This window comes from Chaetodon auriga, chromosome 12 (assembly GCF_051107435.1).
Source record: "Chaetodon auriga isolate fChaAug3 chromosome 12, fChaAug3.hap1, whole genome shotgun sequence".
NCBI lineage: Eukaryota > Metazoa > Chordata > Actinopteri > Chaetodontiformes > Chaetodontidae > Chaetodon > Chaetodon auriga.
In genome coordinates this window covers 12,907,654-12,933,679 of record NC_135085.1, presented here as the reverse complement: position 1 = coordinate 12,933,679, position 26,026 = coordinate 12,907,654, and the positions used below count along the sequence as shown (strand labels likewise).

At 42.8% G+C, this 26,026-nt stretch overlaps 1 protein-coding gene across 1 annotated transcript in view; it reads left to right on the top strand.

Moving 5' to 3' along the window:
- Positions 1–5,221: 5,221 nt before the first annotated feature.
- Positions 5,222–26,026, top strand: part of kcnab1b (potassium voltage-gated channel subfamily A regulatory beta subunit 1b) — a 30,293-nt gene continuing 9,488 nt past the window's right edge. The window contains exons 1-8 of the mRNA XM_076745154.1: positions 5,222–5,717; positions 6,498–7,049; positions 15,589–15,632; positions 18,810–18,847; positions 19,606–19,685; positions 20,177–20,221; positions 21,430–21,474; positions 23,613–23,656. Of these exons, the coding sequence (XP_076601269.1) occupies positions 6,835–7,049; positions 15,589–15,632; positions 18,810–18,847; positions 19,606–19,685; positions 20,177–20,221; positions 21,430–21,474; positions 23,613–23,656 (511 nt within the window). The 5' untranslated portion in view covers positions 5,222–5,717; positions 6,498–6,834. The remainder of the gene's footprint in view (positions 5,718–6,497; positions 7,050–15,588; positions 15,633–18,809; positions 18,848–19,605; positions 19,686–20,176; positions 20,222–21,429; positions 21,475–23,612; positions 23,657–26,026) is intronic.

Here is a 26,026-nt window from a genome sequence, read left to right as displayed (position 1 = left end):
CCCCAGTTCCATCCAGCAGAGGCAGGGGGCAGGAACTAGAGTGTACCCCTCAAGCCCCACCAGCTGCCTTCCAGACAGCTTTGAAGCCAGCAGACCTCGAGAGCCGCAGAGTCTGGAGGAGCTTCTTCATGTGCACAGCCATTTGTTTAAAGCATCCGTCCAACCAAGCTCTAGCATGGTCTACAGGTAGGGTATTATGTTCTGAAGAGGGGTGCATGCTGCATTATCTTAGAGACTGTGGCCATAGAGGGCTCGCAGAAGGAGATTTACAGCACACACATTTTACATTGCGTACATTTTGCATGATTTTGGCTTACCGTCTTGATTCTGATGAATGAACTGTAACTTTTTTGATCTGCTCAAGGGTGGAAAATTTAGTCTAAGCCAATCAGGGTAAACAGCAGCTTGTTTGTCAATTCACTCCAATTTGTATAATTTATGAACCACTGGAAGTAAGGATTAAAGTTTAACTCTGCTCAGCGGGATCCCTGTCCTGTTAAATACCTAATGCTTTCATCATCTCCTGATAAGGAAGAATCCTTCTTAGCACAGCGAGACCCAGCGCTAATTCGCCTCCGCAATTAGGCTTGACGTTTAAGGCCGCCACCAGACACAGTGCTCCGTCTTCACTGGCTTCGACAGGTTTCAGTTGAAAGATTGAGGATTTGAATAAGTGATGAAGTATAAGGCTGATATTTGACAGTCATGGCAAAAAGAGAAGGAGAGTCAGCTGGCAGCAGAAATCATCAGATGTATCATTAAATGGAGTGAAATTTTCCTGAATCTGTTGTTTCTCAAGTGTGACAAGTCCAACGATATTTTTGTCTTTCTGAGTTCACAACATAGTTCGTATGACACCAGATCCTCATTCTGCCTCACAGTCGATATTACAGGATGAAAAATAACTAAAAAATAAGAGTGCAACAAGCAGAACCACATGAATGTACCATATATTTGGATTGCATCTTGACTATAAATCAAAAGCACGACATTAATATTTAAAAATAATGTCTTATAATGATCACTTGCTTAAAGAGTATATTGACATTTAAGAAAATGCATTTATTTGCTTTCTTGCTGAGAGTTAGGCTACATGAGGAGAATGATACCATTTTTGTGCACTAAATGTGAAGCGCTAATGAAGAGACCGTGAGTTTAACTCAGCATGAAAGCAAGGCTGGAGGCAGAGGGACAAAGCTAGCCTGGCTCTGTCTGCAGTCACTTAAAGAAATCTTGCTATACGAGCACACCTACATTTTTACTAATGAGCATGTTATATCTCATTTGCTTCATCTGCACAAAACAAGAAAGCGTAAAAACCACAAGCTGAGGTTTCTTCATGGTTAATTAGCTTACCTGTCAGACCGTGTCTTGGCTGGCCACTGCAACTCTCTTGCTGTTTTGCTATACGGATTAAACAAATGAGAGGTAGCGTGCTACTTAATGAGCGTAAGGTGCATCTCTATTTTACTTTTGGCTACAGCCAGGCTGACAATGTCCCCTCGTTCCTAGTCTTTGTGCTAAACTGAATTAGCCAACTGCTGGCAGTAGCTTCATATTGAGCACAGAGACACGAGAGTGATAAGAAAAATATGATCTAAATCTCAGTGAGAAAGCAAATAACAGACTATATGGCTTTTGTTTTATCTGTACAAGAACTGACAAAGAAAAGTCTCAAGTTGTGGTTTTACAGGAGCTGCTGGGCTGTTGTTTAGCCATGTGCCGTGACCCCTTGTCCAACAAATGATATATCATGTAAAGTAGTGAGCTTTAGAGGTGTTGTTCGGCGTATTTGTTCCCTTTGGACAGAGCCAGGGTAGCTGTTTCCCCCCTGGTTACAGTCTTTAAGCTTCACTAAGCTAATCACCTGCTTTTATCGTCAAACTTTAGAGTGGTATCAGTCTGCTCATGTCTCCAGGCAGAAAAGCAAATAAGCATATCTCAGAAAATGTTGAACCGTTTCTTTCATGCTAACCCTTTTTTACACTATGATATACTAATAGCCGTACTAATGATGACATATTAATCAAAGCTGATTTGTACATAGCTTTGCTTCTGCATGGTGCCTAACACTGTTCAGCAGTGTTGCCCAAGATGTTTATGAAAGTGTTTTATTGTGAACTGAATCCTTCTCCCAGCGCGTTTAGAATGAGCTGTTACCCGAGGCAAATTTCTTTCAATAACACCATAACATAAAGGCTGAAACCCCAAAGTGAGCTCCAAGCTATTCATCCTGAGGTTGAAATTCAGCAGATACATAAACATTTCATCCATAGCAGAGTGCTTCACCATTAGAGAAAAATAGCTCTGCATCTGCTTCCTACTATCATTCAATATCCGAGCTATGAGGCCATATGCCTGCTGGGCAGAAGCGTAAGGTCAGTGGGCATTTGAAGGGGTTGTCACAATAAAGATGTCAGCATTCATCAGGGTCACCATATCCGTTGGTTTCAGAATGATATGAGGTCGTGGCAGAGGCAAGTCTGATAATGATGCTGATGGTGATAATGGGAAATGTCATAATGGTGGTGGTGGAAATAATGATGATAATGGGAATAATAGTTATAGGGAGACGATGAGGGTAATGTTGTAATGTACGCAGATGACAAAATTGGTGTTTTTGGTGCTGTTGATGAAGGACGGTGAAGTTTTGGTGGTGATGATGACCTCATATTTTCAGTCAAATCCTATTGTCCCTTCTCGTTAAGCTTCTTCATCAGTATTTTGTGCATGCCTCCTGAAATTTGTAGCGCTTGATAACTGTGACCATTATGTCTGCACACAGCCAGTAGCACCCTATTAAGGCAGATTAAACAACCAATTCTTCCTCTGTGGGGCTGAACGCGCAGTGCATCACAATGACTCCTGCTCCTCTACCTAATCTGCAGCATACGGAAAAGACTATGGACTTGAAGTGAGGTAGAGTGCCGTGTTAAATGGTGATTTAGGGAGGAGAGATGGGAGAGGGGGGTGAGAGAAAGGGGATAACAGATGGACTGAAAATGTGAGCAAAAAGGGGGAATGCAGAGGGAAATGCATGGAGAAAGAAGTGATTAAGCAGCGAGAGAATGGGAATACTGCAGCAGTGACGTCACAGACAGCTTGGAAAGGTTTTCCCCATTATTATCTCTGATTTTCTCAACAGGAGGTTGGTTCTGATAGCAAACCTATCTATTAGACATTTAATAGCCTTTTGATTGTCAAAGTAAAATGGACAACATAAAAATCTTTTCGTCAAGCAACAGACAGAGCTACCAGGGCTGTAATTATGTGACATGGAATCTCGTGTTGCTGAGGGCTTTATTTATACAGCAGTGGCTAATACGGGTAAAGAATTATGCTCTCTGTATAAATAGATGAAGTATTTTGGAGGAACACAGGCAGTGCTATCAAGCTATGCTGACAGATGTTCTACACTGTGGGAAATGCCGACTTAGGTTAGAAGTATTCATCAGCCTCCCGAGTGCTACGTCATGGCCGCTCATCCATTTCAGCATGTGCATACTCACCGTATGGAGGTTTGTGTCTTAGCAACAAAGTTCCAGAACTCTATTATAGGTTCTTACTGGAGCAATTAAAGCGGAGCAGTTTGCCTCAAGGTAACAGCGTTATCGCCCGTTGGGGATTCTTGCCGAGAATGTAAGATCTAGTTGACGCTTTTGACTGACACACTTTTAAATGGGTTCGACAGGGAGGAAGTTGTAGCCTTGGAGGTGCTGGTGACATTAGAGGAGCATTTGCCAAATTTGTCCAACAGCGCAGTTACCTCTCCAGAGCATCACAGAGCAACATCGTAATGCCAAAACAGGGTTTGCTGGCAGGCAAAGAGCCTGCAGAAGATGCTGAAATGACAGCACAGCAGAGTTTATGTTGCTATTTTTTGGTTTGTCGAAAAGGTTGTGTCATTTAAGGTGCACTCCAGTTTTCCAAAGTCTGCAAAAATAACTCTGATGATGTGGTAGGCTTTTATACCTCTCATCCTTAACAGAAAGCCTGTGTCACTCTGGGAAAAAGTTGAAAACACAAATACATTTACCAGGCAAGAAGGGTCTAACCTGTTTGCATTATGGGCAATGTGGGATCCAGCATTTTTGGATCTTCCATAAATTCCATAAAACCACTGATGTTGAGGCAGAGCAACATTTTCTCCATAAAATATGATCCAGATCAGAATTCTGATGGGAGCCGCTGTAAATCACCTCGGTTCCACACGGTGGTGTGGAAGGGAACTGCACTGCATGTTGTTTTAATGAATATTTGTCTTCTTCCACTAATTATCATAGCTTGAACAGAACAAAATACAGGTCATGATTTACTGTATGATCTAAATATTTCAATAATCAAAAAGTGTTAAGAACATTTCAGTGCATTTTACCATATTAAATTCTATAGCATTCCTATGCATTACATGCACTTGAAAAGACAGTGAAAAGACATAACCTCAACTCAGATACATTACATTTCATCACACACATATAGTTTCTCAGCACGTTAAAATTTGACCAACCATTCTGAGCAACCTTAACCCCCCCAACTGCTCCTTCTGACCCATTTGCCAAGCTCTGCATCAAAAAATGGCGCCGCCGTGCCGAACTGATCTTTACAAGTGTTGCTGTTATCAAATACAATCAGAAGGATATAAATAAAACTGCGTTGGCCTCAAGGTTCGTGGATGTTCAATGAACCATGAAATCCTGCATGGTCACATTACTGCTCAGTGGGGGAGGAAAGATAAGGCACTGCGGTGCCTGAATGCTGGTTTATGCTTTATTTCACTGTGCCACTTGCAGCAACATCTGCTCTGAGATGTTGGCATCAGTGTAGGACCCCCTTTTTTCTTCACTGAGACTGTAATGGTCTGTTCCATGTGATTTCTCGCAGTGCAAAAAAAATGAATTGCTGTAATTTTATTGTACAGGGGTCATAGAAAAGTAGTAAAGAGGGCATGCACTGTAATGGCAGACAAGAGAGGTGTTAGCAAGTAAAATGCCTCATTAGTGAAGCGTGTCTGTGATGTTCACATGTAGGTTACTGTCATCAACCATCAAATGCCATGTTAATACCCTGCCTGGGGTGGATTTCTTTAAGTAAAGTCACACACACACACACACACACACACATCAACCCAGCTCCCTTGACTTCCATTCAAAATACATCTCTTCCCCTCTCTCTCTCTCTCTCTCTCTCTCTGAGTGTGTGGCGCCATAGTGAAAAACACTGCAGTTCTTTCAGCCAGTCAGTCAGAGCCAGTAGCCTATACACACTGTCTTTCTCCCTCATTCAGCGCCTGGCTCACTCTCTCTGCGCTCAACACACGCTGCTCTTCGCCTCCTCACTGCATCTGTCCTCTTCTCCCTGAAGTGAGGTACCATGCATCCTCCTTTCTCCTCCTCCTCCTCTCTGCTTGTCCGTTACCATTCCAGGGTCCCTTTATCAAACAGAGCATTCTTGCTGCAAAGCCGGGGACCATAAAAGCTGTGTTGCTGTGCTCGAGGACTTTGGAAACGGGACAGGGCTGTTTGCTGGATCTGAGGACAGCTGCTGGAGACGCTGCTGCTACAGTTGCCGCTTCTGTTGGGATGCGGATCTTTGCGGGACCTCTGTTTGCTGTGTAGCACCGCTTGATTCCTCTCAAAGTTGCAGGAGGGCACACATCAATCAAGAATCTCATCCTGCTTCATCCTTGTTTCTCAGAGAACGCTGGCAACTTGCCGTGTGTAAGAACACTTGTATCAGTAAGATTTGGTTGTGTGTGTGTGTGTTGAAAGTGGAAGCAAATGCAGCTGTTTGTCAGAGAAGATCTGTGAGTGCGCTGCATTCATTTGCAAGTGTTTGCTTTTCTGTGAAAACATGTCCTTATTTTAAGACTTGTGATGGGATTGAGAAGGTGTCTGATTATGTGTGTGAATGTGTGTACAGTGTTGAAAGCACAGTGTGGTGGTGCAGTGTTACTCTCCTCACTCCAGGTGTTCGGCTAAAAGGCTTAGCTGCGTTTGGAGGGCGAGAAAGACTCCCCAGACACCCACAACTCCTGGCTGCCTGACAAAGCCTCACAGACACCCCAAAGAGAAATGCATTAAAAGAGGCATTAGAGGTAGACTTTGTAAACAGTAATGGGCTAATCAGAAGCAAGCAAGAGACCAAATTAGAGCTGCAAGTGGAAAAATGCTCAACACTTTATATAGGGTGAGGTGAGGAAGATGAAACAGGACACACAGAAAAAGAAAAATGAGATAGAAAGATGAGAAAAACTAGGGCAGGATTGCTCTTATATTACCACCTCGAAGTAGCTCAGAGATGTGTGCAAAAGACTTCTTTCTGGTTCAGCAGGACATTTTGCTCTTCTCCTCAGACCTTTAACCCTCACCCCTCTAACCTCCTGCAACATCACACGCTCTTAAGTGGTCTTCTCAGTTGGCGACTCTTTCAGCGACTCATTCAGTACCTCTTCTCCTTCATCCTTCTCCCTCCATCTCCATACTCTCTCACATTTTCAGGTGGTGTCAGACTGGCACAGGATCCCCGTCTCGGCTCCTCACACACTGACTGGGATTGCACCGCTGCTATGTCAGATCTTGATGCACCATCAGCTTGAGATTCTTCTCCCGAAAGAAACTGAACGGTCTCATGCTCCCATCATTCCTGCCTGTGATTTCCATATGAGATTCAGCAGCACAAGGCAGAACTGGCCCGGACCACTGACTTTCAACTTCACACAAGAACAAGGAAAAAATCTAAGTTCCACGGATAGAAAAAAAGACTGTTTAGTACTTTAAGGACACAAACAAAGCCTTGGTTGTCTTGGAGCAGCTCTAGTGGCCTTTGCCCACAGCCATGCAGGTGTCCTTTGCATGTACGGACCACGGGCTGAAGGCCCCGCGTAACGGTGAGCACAGCAAGCAGAACGCCACCAGCCCCAACACAGCCAGCCAGGCCCGCGCCCGCTTTCGCACCGTGGCCCTGATAGCTCGCAGCCTGGGCTCCTTCACCCACCGTTACCACCACAACCTCAAGGAGTCCACCGCCAAGCTCACCGGCATGAAGTACCGGTACGTAGACTGATGGTGGAGACTGTATGAGAAAGGAAAGTGAGGAAGAAGGAGGAGGTGTGTTTAGTTAGTTTACTTTTCTCTCTTCTGTATGCTGTGAAAACCTGCCACAAGTCTGAATGTGAGGGAAAGAAAATGAATGAATGTGAATGGCATAATGTGAGAGAAAGAGAGAAGAAAGATTACATAAATTAAAAGAGCCCTGATGGAGACAAAGATGATATATGAGCAGTGACAGGTGATGAGTGGGATGGGGTGGGTGTGTGTTTCTGTCAAGATACAATACAGACATTTTTCCAAGATGCAAATTTACTGGCAACTCTATATAATTTTTCCACGATCAATAGAGTCAGTGTAGCAAACTAGGAACTGGGACAATTTAGGTTTTTTTGGAGTACTCTGAAATTCAGATATAAACATCTGAATTTAATCACTTGTGAGCTTTTTTTTTTTTTAAGCCTGGCATAATTGGTTTAAAACCTCTATCATGGCTGAAATAGTGGAAACAGATGGATTACACCTGGTGCTCACGATGGACATAATGAAATAACCAACACATGCATAGAAAATACCTGTCTTCGTGGTATTACCATGCTAACATCATGAAAATAAGATTATAAAATGAACCATAATCACCATACAAATCACACCACATGGTCTGATGCAGTCCCATCCACATGTACAAATAACTAAAAAATACAAATTTGAGATTCTGACAGTGACGCCGACTGAAAAAGTGGTGCTGAACATCTGTGCCAGCTGTACTGACAAAATCAGGTTATAAAGAGCGGTGGGAACACAGGTGGTGCTGCAGTACAGTATGCATACCATAAGGTACAAGATGGGAAAACGAAACGCTGATTTTTTTAGTGACAAGAAACAATTTGCAAGACGAGATGAGAAATTGAAATAAGCATTAAAATAAATGAAAACCAATGAAATATGTCACTGTCATTACGGTGGAATGCACTGCAGAAAGCAAAATAAATCACTCACTATCCTGTGTGCATCTACAGCACAACACCCCGCTGCTTGAAGCTGGGTTTGGTATTTAAGGTCGTTCGTGATCTCGCTCAATACCACAAACATCAGTCTGAGACTCCGACCGAGCCGCGTACAGTTCTCAATAACTGGCCGCGACCATACTGTATGTTCTGGAGAGTGTGACAGTAAAGCCAAGCAGAGCTGTGCAGTAGAGCTCTCCATGTGTGTCCGTGTGGGAAGTTGTAACAAGGCTGGGCCAAGTAAACAATGCTCTCTTATCTCAGCGAGTGGGCTCTTAACCCAGACCACAGGAGCAAAATAGTAGCTTTCACCTCACACTGTTAACACTGGAGAGGGTGACATCATCGCTTGCCGTGTCAGAATCAAGAGAGGCACATGGAGAAACAGGGGATGATGGGAGGGGACGGAATCAGGAAGAACAGAGCAAGAACAAAAAAAGACAGAATCAGAGATGGAGCGAAAGAGAGAATTGGGGCACGCGGGTCAGTTCACAAAGAGGAGGCAATTAGCGAGATCTCGACAGATTGGATGCAGAGCTGCTAAATGTGAAAAGTGTCTGCTTGTCACACAATCTCATCTCGTTTCCATAACAACATTGAAATGGCCAACTTCAATCTGTTCCCGGCACCAAACAAGCCTGGTGACTCCATTGTGTTACCCGGTTCAGCGTTTACAAAAGTTTTTTGGTTTTTTTTTTCCATTAACTGGGAAGATTGATTTTGAAACTGATCATTTCAACGTCTTATTTTTTTAAAAGTAGCAGATTCAACAAAGCAGCACATTTTACTGCGCTTCTTCCACTTTGGCTTCCTTTTTCTTCAGTGAGGAATTGATACAGAAGCGCTGCGGCGCTGATGCAGGAGTGATGTGAAGTGCGCGGCTTCTTAAACGTGTCTGTGTTTATTTTGGTTCGCAACATGAGGATTTGCTCATCCTTGTAGCTCCCTCTAAAAACAGGTGGAAGATATCAGCTGTAAAGCTTCCTCTGAGCTGTCAGCAAATCCCCTATTTTCACCAAAGAGAGGCAAATATTGGATGGAAAATCTCATCTGTCACATCCAATTTCTGCTTCCTGTTCCGTCTGATGCTTCCTGTTCCTCTCCCTTTCACATGCTGCATCTCTCTTCCTCATTTTCCAAACCTCCGACTCTGAGGTGTTGGGTTAAAGTCGATACTCATATTGCTTTTGGCGCCATCTGACACGCAAATGTTTTCTCTTGAGGTGAAGCAAAGCTTGCGACGTGGCAATGTATTTGAAGTTTTCTGTGCGCGCCAACAAATGAAAGCACTTCTTCACAAAGACGGCAGCATGTGTGTGTTTGTGGGCGTACGCATTGGCACACTGCATCACATACATGAGTGCATGCGTGTACGTTGGATGTGTGTGGCGTGGAAGCTCCACATTGGGAACATCTGAGGGCGTAGCAAGTGGAAGATGCAGAGTGAGCGAGCGAGAATAACATAATAATATCTCCATCCACAGCATTTTGGTTGTCATGGTGATCCAAATATAGTATAGCTCTACTTGTGGTGTCCCCTGGTTGCAACCTTCCACGGCTGTTTGACCTTAAAATAGCACACAAACCCACAAACAAGCATGCACACTGGCAAAAAAATATGTGATATAACAAAACAAGCTGTTGTTGTCGGCTCCACAAATTGTGCACATTGTTCCTGGTTCCTGGTAGGGAGCCCCCGGTCGCCTGGATCGAAGTTCATAATGGTCATTAGGCAGCAGAAGGCCTTTTGACAGTACAGGAGGTTGGAGAAAGATTGCGCTTGGTTAGTTCAGAGCTCCGCTGCAGATGGGCATGCAAAAAATCCCTTCTGTTGGTTCCTTCAGATGCAGGCTTATCAGCGGCCAGCAGAGAGAGAGGCACTCTGCTGTGTGTACATCTGTGTGGCGACAGTGTGAGGAATGTATAATGCTGCCATATTAAGTGTTTCTCTGTGCACACGGAAGGGGCAGAGAGTGTGGTTCATTTCAGAGGTGCAGCACTCCACACTTTGATACAGCTGAGCTGAATGAAAGTTGTGGAGGAAAGTGTGAGAGTTCCTTTCCCATTTGTTTGTGTGAAGCAGCCCCCAGAGTGAATGTCATTCTGGCATTCATGGATGACTCCGCTGCGCCTCTAGCTTGATCCTTTTAATTAAAAATCTTCTCCTCTTTTGAGTCCCTCAATTTAATAAACCAATGGGCTATCAGACTGCAAAGCAAAAATACCAGTGTAATGACTTTCACTTAACACTATCATTTCTCCTGATTCACCAAAGTGACTGGGTGCAGAAGATGGATTTCTAGATCTCAAGAGTCTGAAAATTAAAAATTATTGATGACATGCAGTATGTCATCGCCAAATGGAAAGCATTTTGTTGTGACTGTATGTTTGATAAGCTCGGTTTAAGGACACTTTGATTACAACAGTTGGCGGTGAATACACTGCAGACTCTTTTTACATATTTAGCATGAAGTCAGCAAGAAATCTGCATTTTTATTCACTTCACTTCATTCAGTGGGTTTCAGAGGTGTATGGAGGCTCCTGTGATTGAAGATTACACAGACGGCTGCAGTTTTTAACAGTTATTGTGTGGACTTATGGTGATAGGATTACTCATATTCTGCTGCTGTGGCACTTGTCAAGATGCACCATAAATCATAAGTTGCTCGCTTGCTGCTCTCTGTGTGTTTGTGTTTTAGTAGTGAACCGTAGTGAGCATGTGTGCGCGTGTGCAGGTGCCTCTGTGTGTGTGTGCATACATGCATGTGTGTTTGCATGACTAGAGCTCATCATGCTGCCTTTGCTCAGAGACGCAGTGTTTGACAGTGCGCATTCAAATCTCCGAGTTGCTGTTTTGGATTTCTGTCATCATGCATCAGAAGTCCTCATCATCCTTCAATAAGAAACATTTTGTGCTCCAACATCATTTACTGCAGCGATGTGTTCGGCTGTGATGTGTTGTTCTAATAATATGAGCCAGGGTGTTGCACAACAGGAGCCCTGTAGAATGAAGCTCCACTCTGCCTAAAGACCAAACAAGCCCCCAAGGATAAAAACTGCCCAATCTCTCAGTTAAATAGCCGGAGCGTTTGCATGGACTTTTGCATTTTAATTAAAGGTCACAACTTAAATGGTTTTCTGTAAGCATAATGGGTTTATAATAGTGTTGCCTTGCAAATGGAATTTTGTCTTTTCCTCAAGTCTCTGTAAACAGACTGTAATCACGAAGGTAATTGGAAGTGATAAAATCGAAAGAAAACACCGCTGTGTATTAGAGAAATACTAATAGAATAAAATGACTGTAAATTGCAAAAAACATGCTTGTTGACTGGGCTGAACAAGGTAGAACATCATATAATCAGATAGGCTTTGCCATGAAATCTATCTGAGCTGTCCTCACCCCTCTTTATTATTATTATAGGTTTGTCAAATGTCACCGCAAACACAAATTGATACTGTGAGGCCAGCCAAAAGCCTCTTTTTTGCATCAAAAAGGGGCTTTGCATGATACTTAATCAATATTCAGCATTTATTTTCTAATATTGTTATCAAACCACCTGATTTCCACCAGAATAATCAAAATAAGGCATTGTAAAATTCCTTCTTCATTTCAGTGCATACTAGAGAACAGAAGTACACCTGAAAAGACACTGTGACATACTTTCTATCAATTAAGTAAAGGTTTTCCAGTTCTCATGATATGACTTTTTTTCCCACATCGCTAAGCTCTCTCTGAAATCGTTCTGAATCAACCACTTCAGATCTGCCCACATGTTTTCCAATACAGGATCAACCCACAGGCCACTAGCTTCAATCATGTGTCCCTGCTTAAAATACTGCGTGAGATTCTCTTCCCATCAGTCACTTAGTTTTTCTCGTACAATGTTTAAATCATGGTTTGGAAAAATAGATGGCCTGAATAGCCTTCAGCCACGCGATGAACATAACCTTGTGTCTATGTAACAGAGTGCTTGTGCGGGTCTGGGTATACTGCATCAAAAACAAAATAGTGGAAACTGTGGACTTCAACCCTGTGGAAAAATGAAGCAGGAAGTTGGGTCCAGACTCCGGCTCTTTTTTGCACACACATTCTCACACACACACACACACGGGCACACCATGCAAACATGCACATTGTGCGGGGCCCTGTAGCGAGCTGGCTGTCATTTCCTATTTCCCATTCTGTGTCATATAGAATGCTTTATCTGTAGAGGGCATTTGATCTGCTTAGACTTGGGGCTTGGACTTGCAACTCTGCAAGCATCAGTCTGCTGCCAGTGTCTCTTGGTTTCTCTTTTTCTTTCTTTCTTTAACGTACTCTTTCTCCTTCTCTTCTCCATTCTTTTCTCTTCTTCTGTCACTGATGAAGACTCGGCCATGAGGCCAGTAGGCTTCATCATGGTTTTTTTTCTCCCCACTGCAGCTCCTTTCCTTCTTAATCTATTCATTTTTCTCCCCTCGAAGTGCTTGATTTAACTTCCTTCCTTTCTTCCCACCCGCGCAGGCCCTGGCTTTGATATATTTATAATTTGACCCACCTTTCTCCCCCTGCACTGAATTATTTTGATAACAACATTATGGTTGATATCAGGAGAGCGCTGTGAAGCGAGGAGGTGGGTGTTGTCTAATCCCTCCGCCCATGAAGGTTGGCTTGTGTGGGTTTGCTTAGTCTACATTAATCCCCAGTGTGTGAGGAGTTTTATCTGTTTACTCACAACCTTGACAGAAGTGTTAGCTGACAAATATTGATTTGAACAATCCAGTATCAGGAAATAACTCATAAGAAATTCCCTTGTGTGACTACAGAACTCGACATGTGCTTTCCAAGAAAACAAAACTCCCACAATAAGCGGCCATTCCTCCGAAGATTTAAGCACAATAAATCAGCCAGATGTTCATTTGATACTTTTATTTGAAATGGGGATCCACCAAGAATAGAATGGGATACATGCAGCAGCAGCTTGCAGGATGTTCATAAGTGGTGACAGGTTTGTGTGAGGGGGCGTCTTCAAATGACTCATTTGTCATTTTACTTCAAGGCTTCTTTTGGGCACCATCCAAGCATGAGGGACCGAGGCACACTAACTGGCTTGCGAAGTTGTTTGTGTGCAAGTTTGTCCTTTCCTTGGTGTGTTTATTTTACCATTTACAATATAAATATATAAAGAACTTGTGCCTCTGCATCCGAGCAGCTCTACTTTTCTACACACACATTATCTCTTATAGACAAAGTTATTCATTTTCTTTCCTTTGTTGCAAATGACACGCTATAATCCCCCAAATCATTAGCTTCTTTTGCAACATACCTCTGCTGGCACCCACTTCCGAGATCTGGACAGATCTATTAATGCACTTTCATAGGCTGTGTGGTTAATAATCAGGTACGGCCGATGCTGCCGCTTCCTGACTCCCCAGAAAAACACTGGGGACAAGAATACAGCAGCGAGGCGGCATCTCCGCCTGCTGAACGTCAGCTTTGTTTTTCTCCCATCATTAAGACAGCCCGTATGAATTTAAAGCACAAACACTGCAAATTTAGCTTGTGGAGGATCTCCAAAAACACAGTTAGCACTTTTCCAGGGACAGCCAGCTTTATTTGGAAATGAAACGTGCCTGCAAGCTTGTTTATTGTGGAGATCGTGTGCATGAATGAGCTGTGTAAACGTGAAAGCAGCATCAATGAAGGCCCGAGCCATATGTACAATTTAGAACAATTATAGGCATTAAGCAGATGCTTTACCCGGAGTGACTTGCAATAAACGCAGCTACACGGCAGGGAGCGGTCCTCATCATCAACGCGGGTTGTCCTCAATAACCCCTGACCAAGCACACACAAATTCAGTCAGTATCCGACTTCAAACCTACAGCATACAGCCCTTCCCCCACACTTTCATGGATCAGAGCTCCCACTCTATAATACATCAGAGAGACGGAGGATACAATATCCAAACTCCTCCACCATATCAGACACAAGAGCGCATCCCACGGTTTGCGACTGCAGAGAGATCTGTCTCCTAGTTTTCTCCCGTCATGTTATTATCAGTGCCTTAATTACACAATCCATCAAAGAATCCATAAACGTATCGAATCGCTGAAAGCATTTGTATGTAAACGCTTTCATTTATATGTTTTCCTCCTTTATCTTGGCGGCTTGGCTGAACCGCAGACTTGATGACTGATGCTTCCCCATGTTGAACATCTAATTGAATTGGCTGAAGGCACGGTTAGATAGCACGGGCTCGGATTAGTCTGCCTTCATCTTGACGAGGCAAAGGCCATTAGTTGTCAGGCACGAGAAAACGGCGGCTGGCATTTTCGTACAGCCTGACTGAGTAAATGTCTGCAAAACCAAGCAGAAAGCACAATCCCCCAGACCATAATTTGAGGTTGTTTCTGTGTCAAGAAATACGGATTTGGACATGTTGTCCTCTCGAGATGAAGTGTGTTGCTTGTGACAGTGGCTTTGCGTGTGCATGTGGCCCTGACACTTGTGTAAAACGAATATGTCTCAATTTCACAGCGTTTGCTCCAAATCATCTCTTCTATCAGATGGCCGTGGCTGCCTTTGGAAGGGCTTTCGACCCCCTTGTCACAGATCTCTTTCACCTACAGTCATACATCACACTGCAGCAGACACCTGTGGCGGCTGTGGGGAGAACAATCTGCTCTCTGAGTTTGCCTCTCAGCTGGACTTGATGTGGCACAGATTGTAAAACTAGATGTGAAGTGGAGGGCTGGGACTCTGAGTCACGGGTGGCAAGAACTCTGATGTCTTAGTTTATCTTCCATGGTGTTAATGAGAGTTGAAAGTGCTGTATTACATTGCCGCAGATCAGCTGGATGTAAATGAACTGTTATCAAGACGACATATATCAGGAGGTGCACTGTTGCTCTGTTAATAGGTAGAGGGATGCATTAAGGAAGCAGAGACAGAGTGCATGTGTGAGGAGCTATCTTGAGAAATGCTGATGTGATACAACCTCTGTGCTTTAGAGTTAGCATGGTTGTCTGCATTTGTGGGGAAGACAATAACAATAAAAAGCCAGAGGACTGAAGTGCAGAGGTAATTGAGTGAGGAATGACAGGGGGCAACACTTGAAAAAAGTAGTGCACCAAACTTCCCACTGCTGCAGTACAAACAGTGATTGGATTTATTCGGTTATGAGTCAGTTATTTTTCAGGGTCCTGAGAGGACCTTCTCCTCCCAGAAAATCTGGGATCTATATTAGTGGAATAAATCAACCACCCACCCCTCCATAATATCTCAATTCTGATTCATGACTGCAGGTGTGATGAAGGTGACCCTCACATTCAGCGATTCTCCTCTTGATCAAACATGAGAAGCTACCAGCCATTGTTGTTTGTTGTTTTGCCTATATCGTAAGCGCCTCCGTGTTCATTTTGTTGAAAGCTCTCAAGTTCTGATGTGAAAACAACATAGATTTTGTCTTTCTAATTGCAATCACTTTTGACTGATGACATCTTGAGCCTAAACAACACTGCTTTTGTTAATCATATTCTGTTTTTCCTCATAGGAACCTGGGGAAATCTGGGTTGCGTGTCTCCTGTCTGGGGCTTGGTGAGTACATTTAATTAGCATGAGAGGCAAATGTCTAATGATTTCATAAGCATCCAAGTGCAAACTCAACTCATCTGTGTGTGCATGTGGAGCCTGCAAGAGCCACACAGAAGGGGATAACAATGTCATTATATCATTTCACCCTATTCTAAACCTCGTGCATATTTCACACGTATGGAGAGTCATGAGAGACGGCACAGAGCTGTTTGCAGAGTGTTAATTTTTTCCCTGTTAATATTTAATCGATAGCACTGGCTTCAGCAAACAAGTTGCTCAATTATCACACATATCCAATGCACACCAGAGCGTAAACACTCTCATTCATCTTGATAGAACTAATTCATTTAGTAAATCTCTTGTGTGTTTTGTGTGTGTGTGTGTGTGTGTGTGTGTGTGTGTGTGTTTGCCATATCTTTATATGTGCATGCGTGTATGTATTGCATGCACCAAGTCATTTATAGGGGGTGTGTATTCGAAGACAAAATAATTTGAAAAAGCAAAGGAATGATGCAGTGCTGCCCAGGCCCTGCACAAGCACAGCTAATGATGGAAAACCTATGAAAGAGTTAGTTAATCATATCTGTAGTGATTTTTTTTAAGATTCAGCCACAACCCATTCAGCAGCAGCGAGGAATAGTGAAGAGGGAACCATTCTTCAATTTAAAGGAATTAGTTTCGAGCCTCATTATTGGCAAACCTCAGCCGTGCAGTTGTGCCCTTTAGCAAAACATTGATTCCTCCTTGTACTGGTTTTCAGTAGAGGAGGGAAAAGAAAATGAGACTTTGACTGTAGGGATCACACCAAACCACTTTAGCATGTGACTCTATGTGGGTTTCATAATCAAGCTTTAAAGGCATATTTCACCATTAGTTTCACGAAATATGCTTATCTGCTTTCTTGAGACTTCTTAAGAAGATTGAGAACACTCATACAGTACTTTTGTGCGCTAAGTAAGGAGCTGCTGCGAGCAGTCAGTTCGCATAGCTTAGCACAAAGACAGGAAACGGGGGAAACAGCCTGATTCTGTTCAAAGGTAACAATATCCACCTACCAGCACCTCTAAAGCCCTCCAATTAACATGCTTTTCATTTGTTTAATCTGTACAAAAACCAAAGTGTAAAAATGGGCTTGTGTGTTGTTTCTTTGCTGGGTGCAGTTACTTCCTAGAAGCTAACTCGAGGCACATTTTTACACCTCTATGTTTGTATTACACAAATGCAGCACAGCATGTTAATTAGTGAGCTTCAGAGGTGCTGGTAGGTGAATTTTGTTAAACAGAGTGAGTCATTTCCAGTCTTCATGCTAAGCTAACCAGCTGCTGGTTCGAGCTACCAATTAACTCTGAAGCCATGAGAGTCATGCCAATCTTCTCATTAAATTCTTGGCAAGAAAAATCCCAAGAAAATTAGATATTTCCCCAAATGTCAAACTCGTCCTTTCAAACTGTGTAACAGATGATAATAATCAAGATAACTTAAAAGAAAATATATTTTAATTGACATTTGCCAACTAGAAAACTCATCAAAACACCAATCCGCTCCTGCTTTGGGTGCAGTTGGCTCCAGATTCAACACCAGCTTCTGCATTATTTCTTATCAGTGGGAGACAGCAATAAGCAGTATGTGCCAGGATCAGGAAACAGAAGATTGGCAGGGAAATGTGAAAGTTCTAACAAAAGCTTGTTCAGCCTAAGCAGACTGGAGGAAGAACAGAGGCTGCAACTGCTTCTTTCTATTTAAAGTATAATAATTCAGTGCATCGTGGCAGTCTGTCGTGTGTTTTCACTTGTGTGTGGCAACAGTAAGAGGACCTCACATGACCTGAGACTAAATCTGACGCTTGATACAGGGGTGTTTATTGATAGCTTCAATACTGCTATTACTTATCAAGACTCTTTTAGCTTTTGACAGATGACAGGTGCTGTCTGTCTGTGTGCACCAACCCGCTTGAGGCTAGAAGGAGAGAATGAGGACAACAAAGGTTAATCCACAGGCTACAACATGCTTCCCCTGAAACTGAGTTTAAAAATGTTGAAAGGAAAATGAAGAAATGAAGATTAAAACAGAAACTTGAACTAGAAAATAAAAATTCTAACAATAACTGTGATCGGCCTATGCTGTTTGAAGGGACGACAGAGGCTGTAGGCTCTGCAGTTTATACATATGCAGGAATATTGTACATTATTGTACATATTCATTTTGCCTTTAAATGAGTGAGCCTGAAAGGCTAATTTCGACCTGTTTAACATCCACTAGAAACTAGTACATTTTTGCATTGTATCATCAGCATATAGTTTGATCTTTACATTGGAGCAGAGTAAATAACAGACAAAAAGAGGGTCATGAGAGCTGTAGATGAATGATTATGAGTCTTCACATTTTGTGTTCAGACATTTGTATATGAATCTATACATTTGAGAGAATGTAGAAATTAATTATTAATTATCCTGTGATGTATGTCTGTGTATGCACAGTTAATATAGCTTCATTTGTGTATTAAAGTGAAGTGTGTGTGTGTGTGTGTGTGTGTGTGTGTGTGTGTGTGTCTGAGAAATATTTTGGCACTTGATATATGAATGTTTATTGACAGCTTCAAAGATGCTATTACTGTTAAAGCCTATTTTAGTGCCAGTCATTGACAAATGGCAGTGCATGACAAATGATTGTGATAAAGGCCTCAGCAGTATGATGGTTCTGCTAACACTCATTTACTCACAGAAACACAAAAATAATATACGCACATGCAAGAATCCCTAAAGGACTAAACACAAAACTCCTAAAGCTGTGTAGAATTTAAGAAGTTCCAACGCTGGCGCCCACAGTGGTAATGTCTAAAACAATGCCATGACAGAAAGCAGTGTTTGTCAACACTGAACCAATTCTTTCTTGTATTGTCTACTTTTCTATGTACAAAAGCATGTCATAATCACATAAAAATGCACACGTAGGTTTAAAAACAATAACTCACTGCAGTGCTTCTCTTTCCTGTCAACACTCAACCCTGACATTTGACTGTGATGCCTTTTGTACTGGGGTGTTTGTCATGTATCCACGCAAAATGTCAAAGTAACAATTAACGTACGACTAAAATAACTTGCTCACGTGGTTTTACATGCAAAAGGTCCTGTGTGTTCTTTGTTTGTGCCAGAACTTTGACATTGACGTTTCCTTCAACAGGCACATGGGTAACATTTGGAGGTCAGATCTCTGATGAGGTAAGACACGATGTCAAATCCATCGTTCAGCCATCCCAGCTCACGAGTAAAAGCTGGCTTTCATTATTTTTGAGCCCGCAAATACAACTAGTGAGCATTTGTGGCAGTTTACAACACCCAATTTGTAGCCCCCATGGGAGACATTTAGTGTAACTGGATGTAAAATGGTGTGAGTGTGAGGAGACCACAATAATGAGTCTGGTATCAATTTCCCAATATCACAGCAGGCTGTTAAGTCCCTGTTGGCTCTGCTAAGGCCAAGTGGTCAGGTCTTATCCCCCCCGTCACAAGTTATTACTGTAAGTGGAAGACCTATTCCAGTGCCTCGATCTGACCTTGAAGAGGAAAAAGCATGGAATTGGGGACAGCCCATCAATGCCTGATGACCACTGGGACTAACTGACACACAGAGACACAAACAAACTCAGCAGAACAAAACAGGAGCCGAGTATAAAAAGAGAAAGTCATAATGACAAAGTTGGCATTCCCATGTACGGCTCTAAATAAACTGCAGGCCCAGGAACTAGGTCAATATAGTCTGGGAAATATATTGAGCAGTAAACAACCTCAGTCAACAAGCAGCCTGTACAATTTTCCTGGTGGTGTGTATCTCAGCAGCAAACAGATTTACTCTCCTTGAGCTCCTTCGGGGAATTCCCCAGCCTTTTCTTTTTGAAGTGTAATTTGGCTAACATTTATAGTCGTGTATTATACAGCAATGAAGTCCACAAGGGGGAACTTTTTCTTGTCTGTGTCAGGTGGCAGAGCAGTTGATGACTATCGCCTATGAGAGCGGGGTCAACCTGTTCGACACAGCTGAAGTCTACTCCGGGGGGAAGTGAGTGATGTCCCCAATTTGTCGTCTATTGCACATCCATAAAGCACTTTTCTGCTCTTGTCAGCTGTTTTACCCATAGGACACTAGATGTTAACAAGGTTAAGGCCCATACTAGGAATTATTCACCTGAGGAGGCCAAAAATGAAAGGTAGCCATGACTCCACAGTGATTTACATAATCTTATTCATCACTAGAGGCTCCCCATAATGTTCACAGCTCTATCTAACTTTATAGACCTGGACATTGTCTCAGTGAATAATGTAGGCCACGTTGTAGCTGTATGGGGATGAATATTAATTTCAAGGTTGCTGGTGAAATTCAGGCATACAATGCAAGAGGCATTTATCATTTATCTTGTGCTCCTTCTGATTTTTAATTAGATATTCATGCTGTAGATGTGAGCCAGATAACAGTCCCACTCGCATGCTCTGAGAGAATTGGCAACCTGAGATATAATCTCATCATCTCCTTGTGTATTTCTTTCTTTACAGAGCTGAGATAATCCTAGGAAACATCATCAAGAAAAAGTGCTGGAGGTAAAGTACAGTTGGATTCTAAATGTGTTGCATGAATAGGTTTTAGATTGTGGATATGCGTGTACACTAGGCTACATGGCCATATGTGTACAAGTAAACAAAATGTGTACCCATATGTTAGCATCTTTCCACTATTCTGGGAGGGCTGCAGGGATTTACTTCTTTTTCACTACAAGAGCACTACTGGGGTCAGGCACTGATGTTGGGTGATAAGCTCTGGCTCCCAGTTGGTGTTCCAATTTATCCCAAAAGTGTTAGACAAAGCCGAGGTCAGGGCGATCTACAAGTCTGTCAACTTCCTCCTCCCAGAAATCCATTTCTTTATCGCTTTGTGCATGTGGGCAACGTGGTGTTGGAAAGGGCCTTTAGGAAACTGTTGGCACAACATTGTCCCCAACCTCTTCAGCTCCTAATTTAAAATTAAGTTAATGAAATCACTTATGACCCCTCATCACACGTTGCAGCCTTAGTCTGGACAAGAGTTGTGAAGGTTAGGTTTTGCCTCATTTGAAGGTTTTTACAACCAAATGAGGTAAAAGTATGCAGCATTTCAGAAGAAAAAGCTGCAAATTTGAGAAAAAAGTCACAGCCAGGTTAGCATCTCTGTGAAGCTGTACATCACCTGTACAGCAGGTGCAGAAAGTGCATCCATCTTACCTATCTTACCAGGAAGCTTGTAAATAAGTGCTAATTCACTTAAATCTCCCCATCTAGAAGAAATTAATTGCATAAAAATATCAGATTTGCTCATGTCTATGGTTCACAATTGAAAAAACAAGTATGTATCTGCACTGCAGAAAATCTCAGTTTCATGCATCTATACTGCATGCACTGCCACTGATGTGTTTCACCTTTCTGAACATCTCATGCCAGCTCTCTGCCTGCCTTTACCTCAACTCTGATCCTGCTTAAATTATTGATCATTCAAACATCTTGTTAGAGTTCAGAGAAAAGAGTCCCTCTGTTATTATTCAAGTTCCGTGTTTAAAAAACAGTGCAGTCCATCTGCGTCACACTGCAGGATAGAAGTTCACTGGAGGACACTTATAAATAAAAGTATGATGGACACACTTGCATGTGCATGCACACACATATGCAACCATGCACACATTCAGGCATGGGCATGCTGATGCACACATATTTTTGGGGACAACTTCAAAACCCTTTTTATGGCCTTTTGATGTGTCTGTCTGTCTGTCATCCCTCAGGAGATCCAGCCTGGTGATCACCACAAAGCTCTACTGGGGTGGAAAGTGAGTGTATGGCCTGCAAGTGTGTGTGTGTGTGTGTGTGTGTGTGTGTGTGTGTGTGTGTGTGTGTGTGTGTGTGTGTGATTATGTGTCCAGCATGTGTGTTTTCCTCCTCAGATGTTCGGGCTATCTAACCAACAACAGGCTTCACATTGAAACATTCGCCTCCAGCTACAGAGCGTGACATGAGATCATACATTTTGGAAAATGTACAGGCACACAGATATGGAGGACACACTCCAAAACTGACAACACGGCCATGTTCTCACCCCCTCTTGCTTCCCTTCATACTGTTCCTCAGCCTTCTTGACAATCTGCCAAGAGTCATATCTGCTTCTCCTGTCAAGCTGAAGTAATCTGCTCTCAATCTGCATTAGTCACATTGCCTCTGTTTCTAAAAGTCTTCAGGCTCATACTCAGGGAAGAAGAAGCTCCTGAAATACATCCACTGTCTTCTTCTTGTGGTTTCCGGATGTAGATCAGTAGAGTAGGACCCGGGTGCAATTGTGTAAATTTAATTTAAGCTCATCCTCTCAGACTATCGTCAAGGTACCAAATCAGTCTCCACAGCGGATGGATTTAGAGAACAACTACTTAACCCCCTGCTGAGCGAGCTGTGAGAGTGCCCAGGGCACCTGTCAAGCTTGTCTTCACCCAACATGCACTAGATATTAGCATATTTTTACTCTCCGTTGCTGTTGCTTACCCTGTTGCACAAAAGGTAAGCAGACATGACAATATGGAGAAATGACAGCATGTTTCTGTGCTGGTAGTGCATTATAAGAACCCTAAGCAGGCTGGAACACAGCAGGAAGTGGGGAGGCAGAAAGAGAAAGTGTGAAATGAAGCAAGGACAAGACAAATAGCAGGCAACTGTGCAAACAGAGGAACACTGGAGCAGAAAGAAAAGAAAGGAAAAAGGAGAAAAGGAAAAGGAAAAATCTGAAAGTGACTGAGCAAACACAGGTGAGGCGCTGAGGCAGAGTAAGCAGGTGTGTTGGTGTGACCCACAGCTGCACTGTTCTGATGACTGTTTCAGTTTTTTGACTCTCACCAGTCTTATCAGCATCATCCACAGATGAATCAGCAGCCATTTTCAGTACAGCAGCTCTGATAAACCCACCGTACACTGCATGCTCAGCTCTGCATGTCAGACAGCCGTAGCTAGAGAGTAGCATAGTGGAGCCTTTAGCAGCTACTCAGCCAGATATTTCCCTCAGGTGTTGGTGGAGACCAAAACAGCTCTAAAAGAAGAACGAATATTCGACTTGCATTTGTCAGGCAGACAGAAACATGACTCCTGATGAAGGCTAATGTTGTTCCATATTGACTGGATGTGAATTGTTTGTTAACACATTCGCCGTAATAAGATGATGTTAAGTTGTGTTTATTGCTTGTTGCGCTGCAGCCAAGTATCCAGAAAATCAATGAAGGCAGCTTTTTTGCATTAAGTAAAAGTCCTGCATTCAAAACTGTACTTTAGTAAAAGGACATACTGAAACATTCACCTCAAAGAGCCATTTTTATGTTGTAAATGGTCTAAACTGTTATACTTTGATGACCAGCTATCGGATATTGCCTGTTTTTAGCAAAATGCCGTGCAATGTGTCAATTTTGCAGCATGTAACAGCATGTAAAAACTATTTGTAATATTTATAGATGGAGTGAATTTAAAAGTCTAATATTTCTCTCTAAACACAAGTTAAAAATTGAATTAATTAAGTGAAGTACAAGTTCATTTATATGTAAATGCAGTACTTGAGCAAATGCACGTTATGATCCATCTGAAGATATATATTCAACCAAACGATTGCACAGTTTCCGCCTAGATATATTTTCACCTGCATATCACCAAAGGTGTACTAAGTTGGAGGTCATTGTCAGATCACTGGTGAACAGGACGGACAGTGACAGTGAGCCCTGCATTTAGCCACTGCACAGACACACTGCACAGTTTGTTCTATAGCTGCCGGCACACTGCGGAGCATCGAGTGGGTGCGCTTCTCTTCGGTGATTTGTAGGTAGTTTGTTATGCAGGCTCTTGTTTGGCATGTTTAATGCTTCAGCTCATGGGAATTGTGTGCATGAGTGTTGGCATGTGTCGACACCCTTGACATGCACTTCTCTCCCTCCCGTTGCAGAGCAGAGACTGAGAGAGGCCTCAACAGAAAACACATCATTGAAGGTAACAAGTCGATTTCCTCTGCTCTGCTTTGTCCTTCATGTCACCCCATCACTCGGAGCCCTGCTGCACTCCTGCTGTAATCTCCCTCTTTTATCTCGTTTCCTCCCCCCTCTCTCTACCTCCATCTAAGTCTCCTCTCTGCTCTTTGATTTTCTCAACGCGTGTATCCAGCTGAATTTGAAAGTTGTATTAGCCAAAGGTTAATAAAAACCTCGACAGATGTTTTTGTCTCTGCTGTTGTAATACCTTTACAGGTGTCTTCTTAAGAAACATCACAGTCTAAGACAAACTTTTAAGTATCCTCGTGCGCTCCTCTCCTCTCTTCTTTTAGCCTTCTTTTTGAAGACTTGCTCAGTCATAATGGCATACCTTTCTCATACTGATCCCAAACAACTCGCCATCCGGTCCACTGCGCAATGCACCTCCTGCAGTGACTCAGCTCTCTCGCACGTTATTAACATTCACTGCAGCCTCTGCAACTTTCCCCCCCAAACAAGAGAAGGGGAATGCACTTAGAAAAGGACTGGGGGAAAATGGCAGGGACTGAAAAAGTAGGCGAGAGTGGAGAGAAAGGTGCAACTGCCAATTAGCTAAAGCCACTTAGCCTGCCCGGATGATAGGTAGCATCCGTGAGAGAAAGGTGCAGTGTCCCTCTCTCTCACCGGTGTGTCACATGTCATCACAGGCTAATTATCAGGCTGAGTCAAACATCTGCTGACACCAATGTCCTTACTGGTAGTTGTACAGCCCACCACAGGCTAGTCAATGTCATTTGATTGACATTCACTGATGGGGTGTCAGAACTTCATGATCAATAGCAGAGATCAACGCTGATGAGGTAACAGGTACAGGTTTTCCATTTTCTTCACAGAAAGGAAATCCTTGGCTATTTCATCATTTTCCAAAGACTTTCGTAGAACACCTAATTAAAAATGCATTATTCATCACAGACGCCCTTAGAATAGCTTTGTTGTTCAACATCTTCCCTCAGTTCCAAAAATAGACTCCCCCTGCAGCCAGTAAACTCTGGCTAATCCACAAGACAGCGCAGACCGCTCGTGATGACGGTGCAGGCTCCGATTAGGATCCATGTAATGGGTGTTTCTTGGGATGGCGGGAGTGCAGATGACAGAGGAGGGAATAAGTGGTCGGAACGGTGGTAGGGAGAGCATAACTCTCAGCTGGGATTAGCAGGCAATGATGAAGCCTCTGGCACTAATCTGCCATGCACACTTAGACACACTCAAGAGCGTAAGGGTGTCTTTTGCCTTGTCTCTCCATTACTCTGCTGTCCTCTTTTGTGACAGTCTCCCATTTTCGCTTTTCATCTTTCATCTGGTCTTCTCTGGGAGTGAATGCGCACTGATCTGCTCACAACACTTTGCTGCCGTCTCATCCTCTCCTCTATATACGCTGTTTCATTTCTGACAAACGCCGAAAGCTGAGCGAGAGAGGAAAAATGAGCTCGAGCTTTTTTTTCCGAACCCTCGTGTTTTTATCATCCTCTCAGCTTTGAGCTCTTTGCTTCCGCCACCACCTGTCAAAAGTGCGTTCATTTATGTAACAAGGATAAAAGATTACACAGGTGCAGAGCTTTTTTCTACATAGACCTTCTTACCAGGATGCATTTGTGTGAACTTAGCTTGACGCTGATTAATCCTGAATCTGGTTTTAAATTCTTTATGTGACCTTTTAAGATTCTCATTGTGAATTAAATCTAATGGCCATTTCAGTCAGAGAGAAGTGTGTGAACTGTGTCAAGGGGACAAGTATTTTTTACAGTAGCATGAAATGTAAATTAGGCAAATAAGTCTGCTGACATACTGTATGAAAAGGCTTTTTACACGAAACAACAATGACAATCATTAGTCCATCTGTCAAGTTCTGTAAGTCCATGTTGATGGACAGGTGTAATTAACATAAATAATGGCTCACTTCCAATCAGGTGTCCAGTTCCTGCTTTTATGAATGCTCACTGTCACGACTTTCTGGGACATTTTAATGAAGCAGAGCCTTAATTAATGTTATTACACCTGTGCTTTTTCTGCTCGGCAAGTCAAAATGCCTGCCTTGAAAAGGGTCTATCAGGAAAACCTGCTTCATCTTATTGAAGTCCTCCAGCTTAGTAAAGCCCTTAAGAACTCAGTAATTAAACTTTTCTTCATCATAAACGAACACTCAGTCCAACAACACTTACTGAAGTAAATTGTCAGAAAGAGCACATTACTTTCCAGTTGCTTATGGGACATCAGATTAGCATTTGAGGGGACAAAGGCTGCATTTCCTTCAAAAACAACGAAGCATTTTGTTGTCTGGCAAATTCGACTTGTAGCCATGACCTCTACTAACCGGGCAGAATATGACAACCCA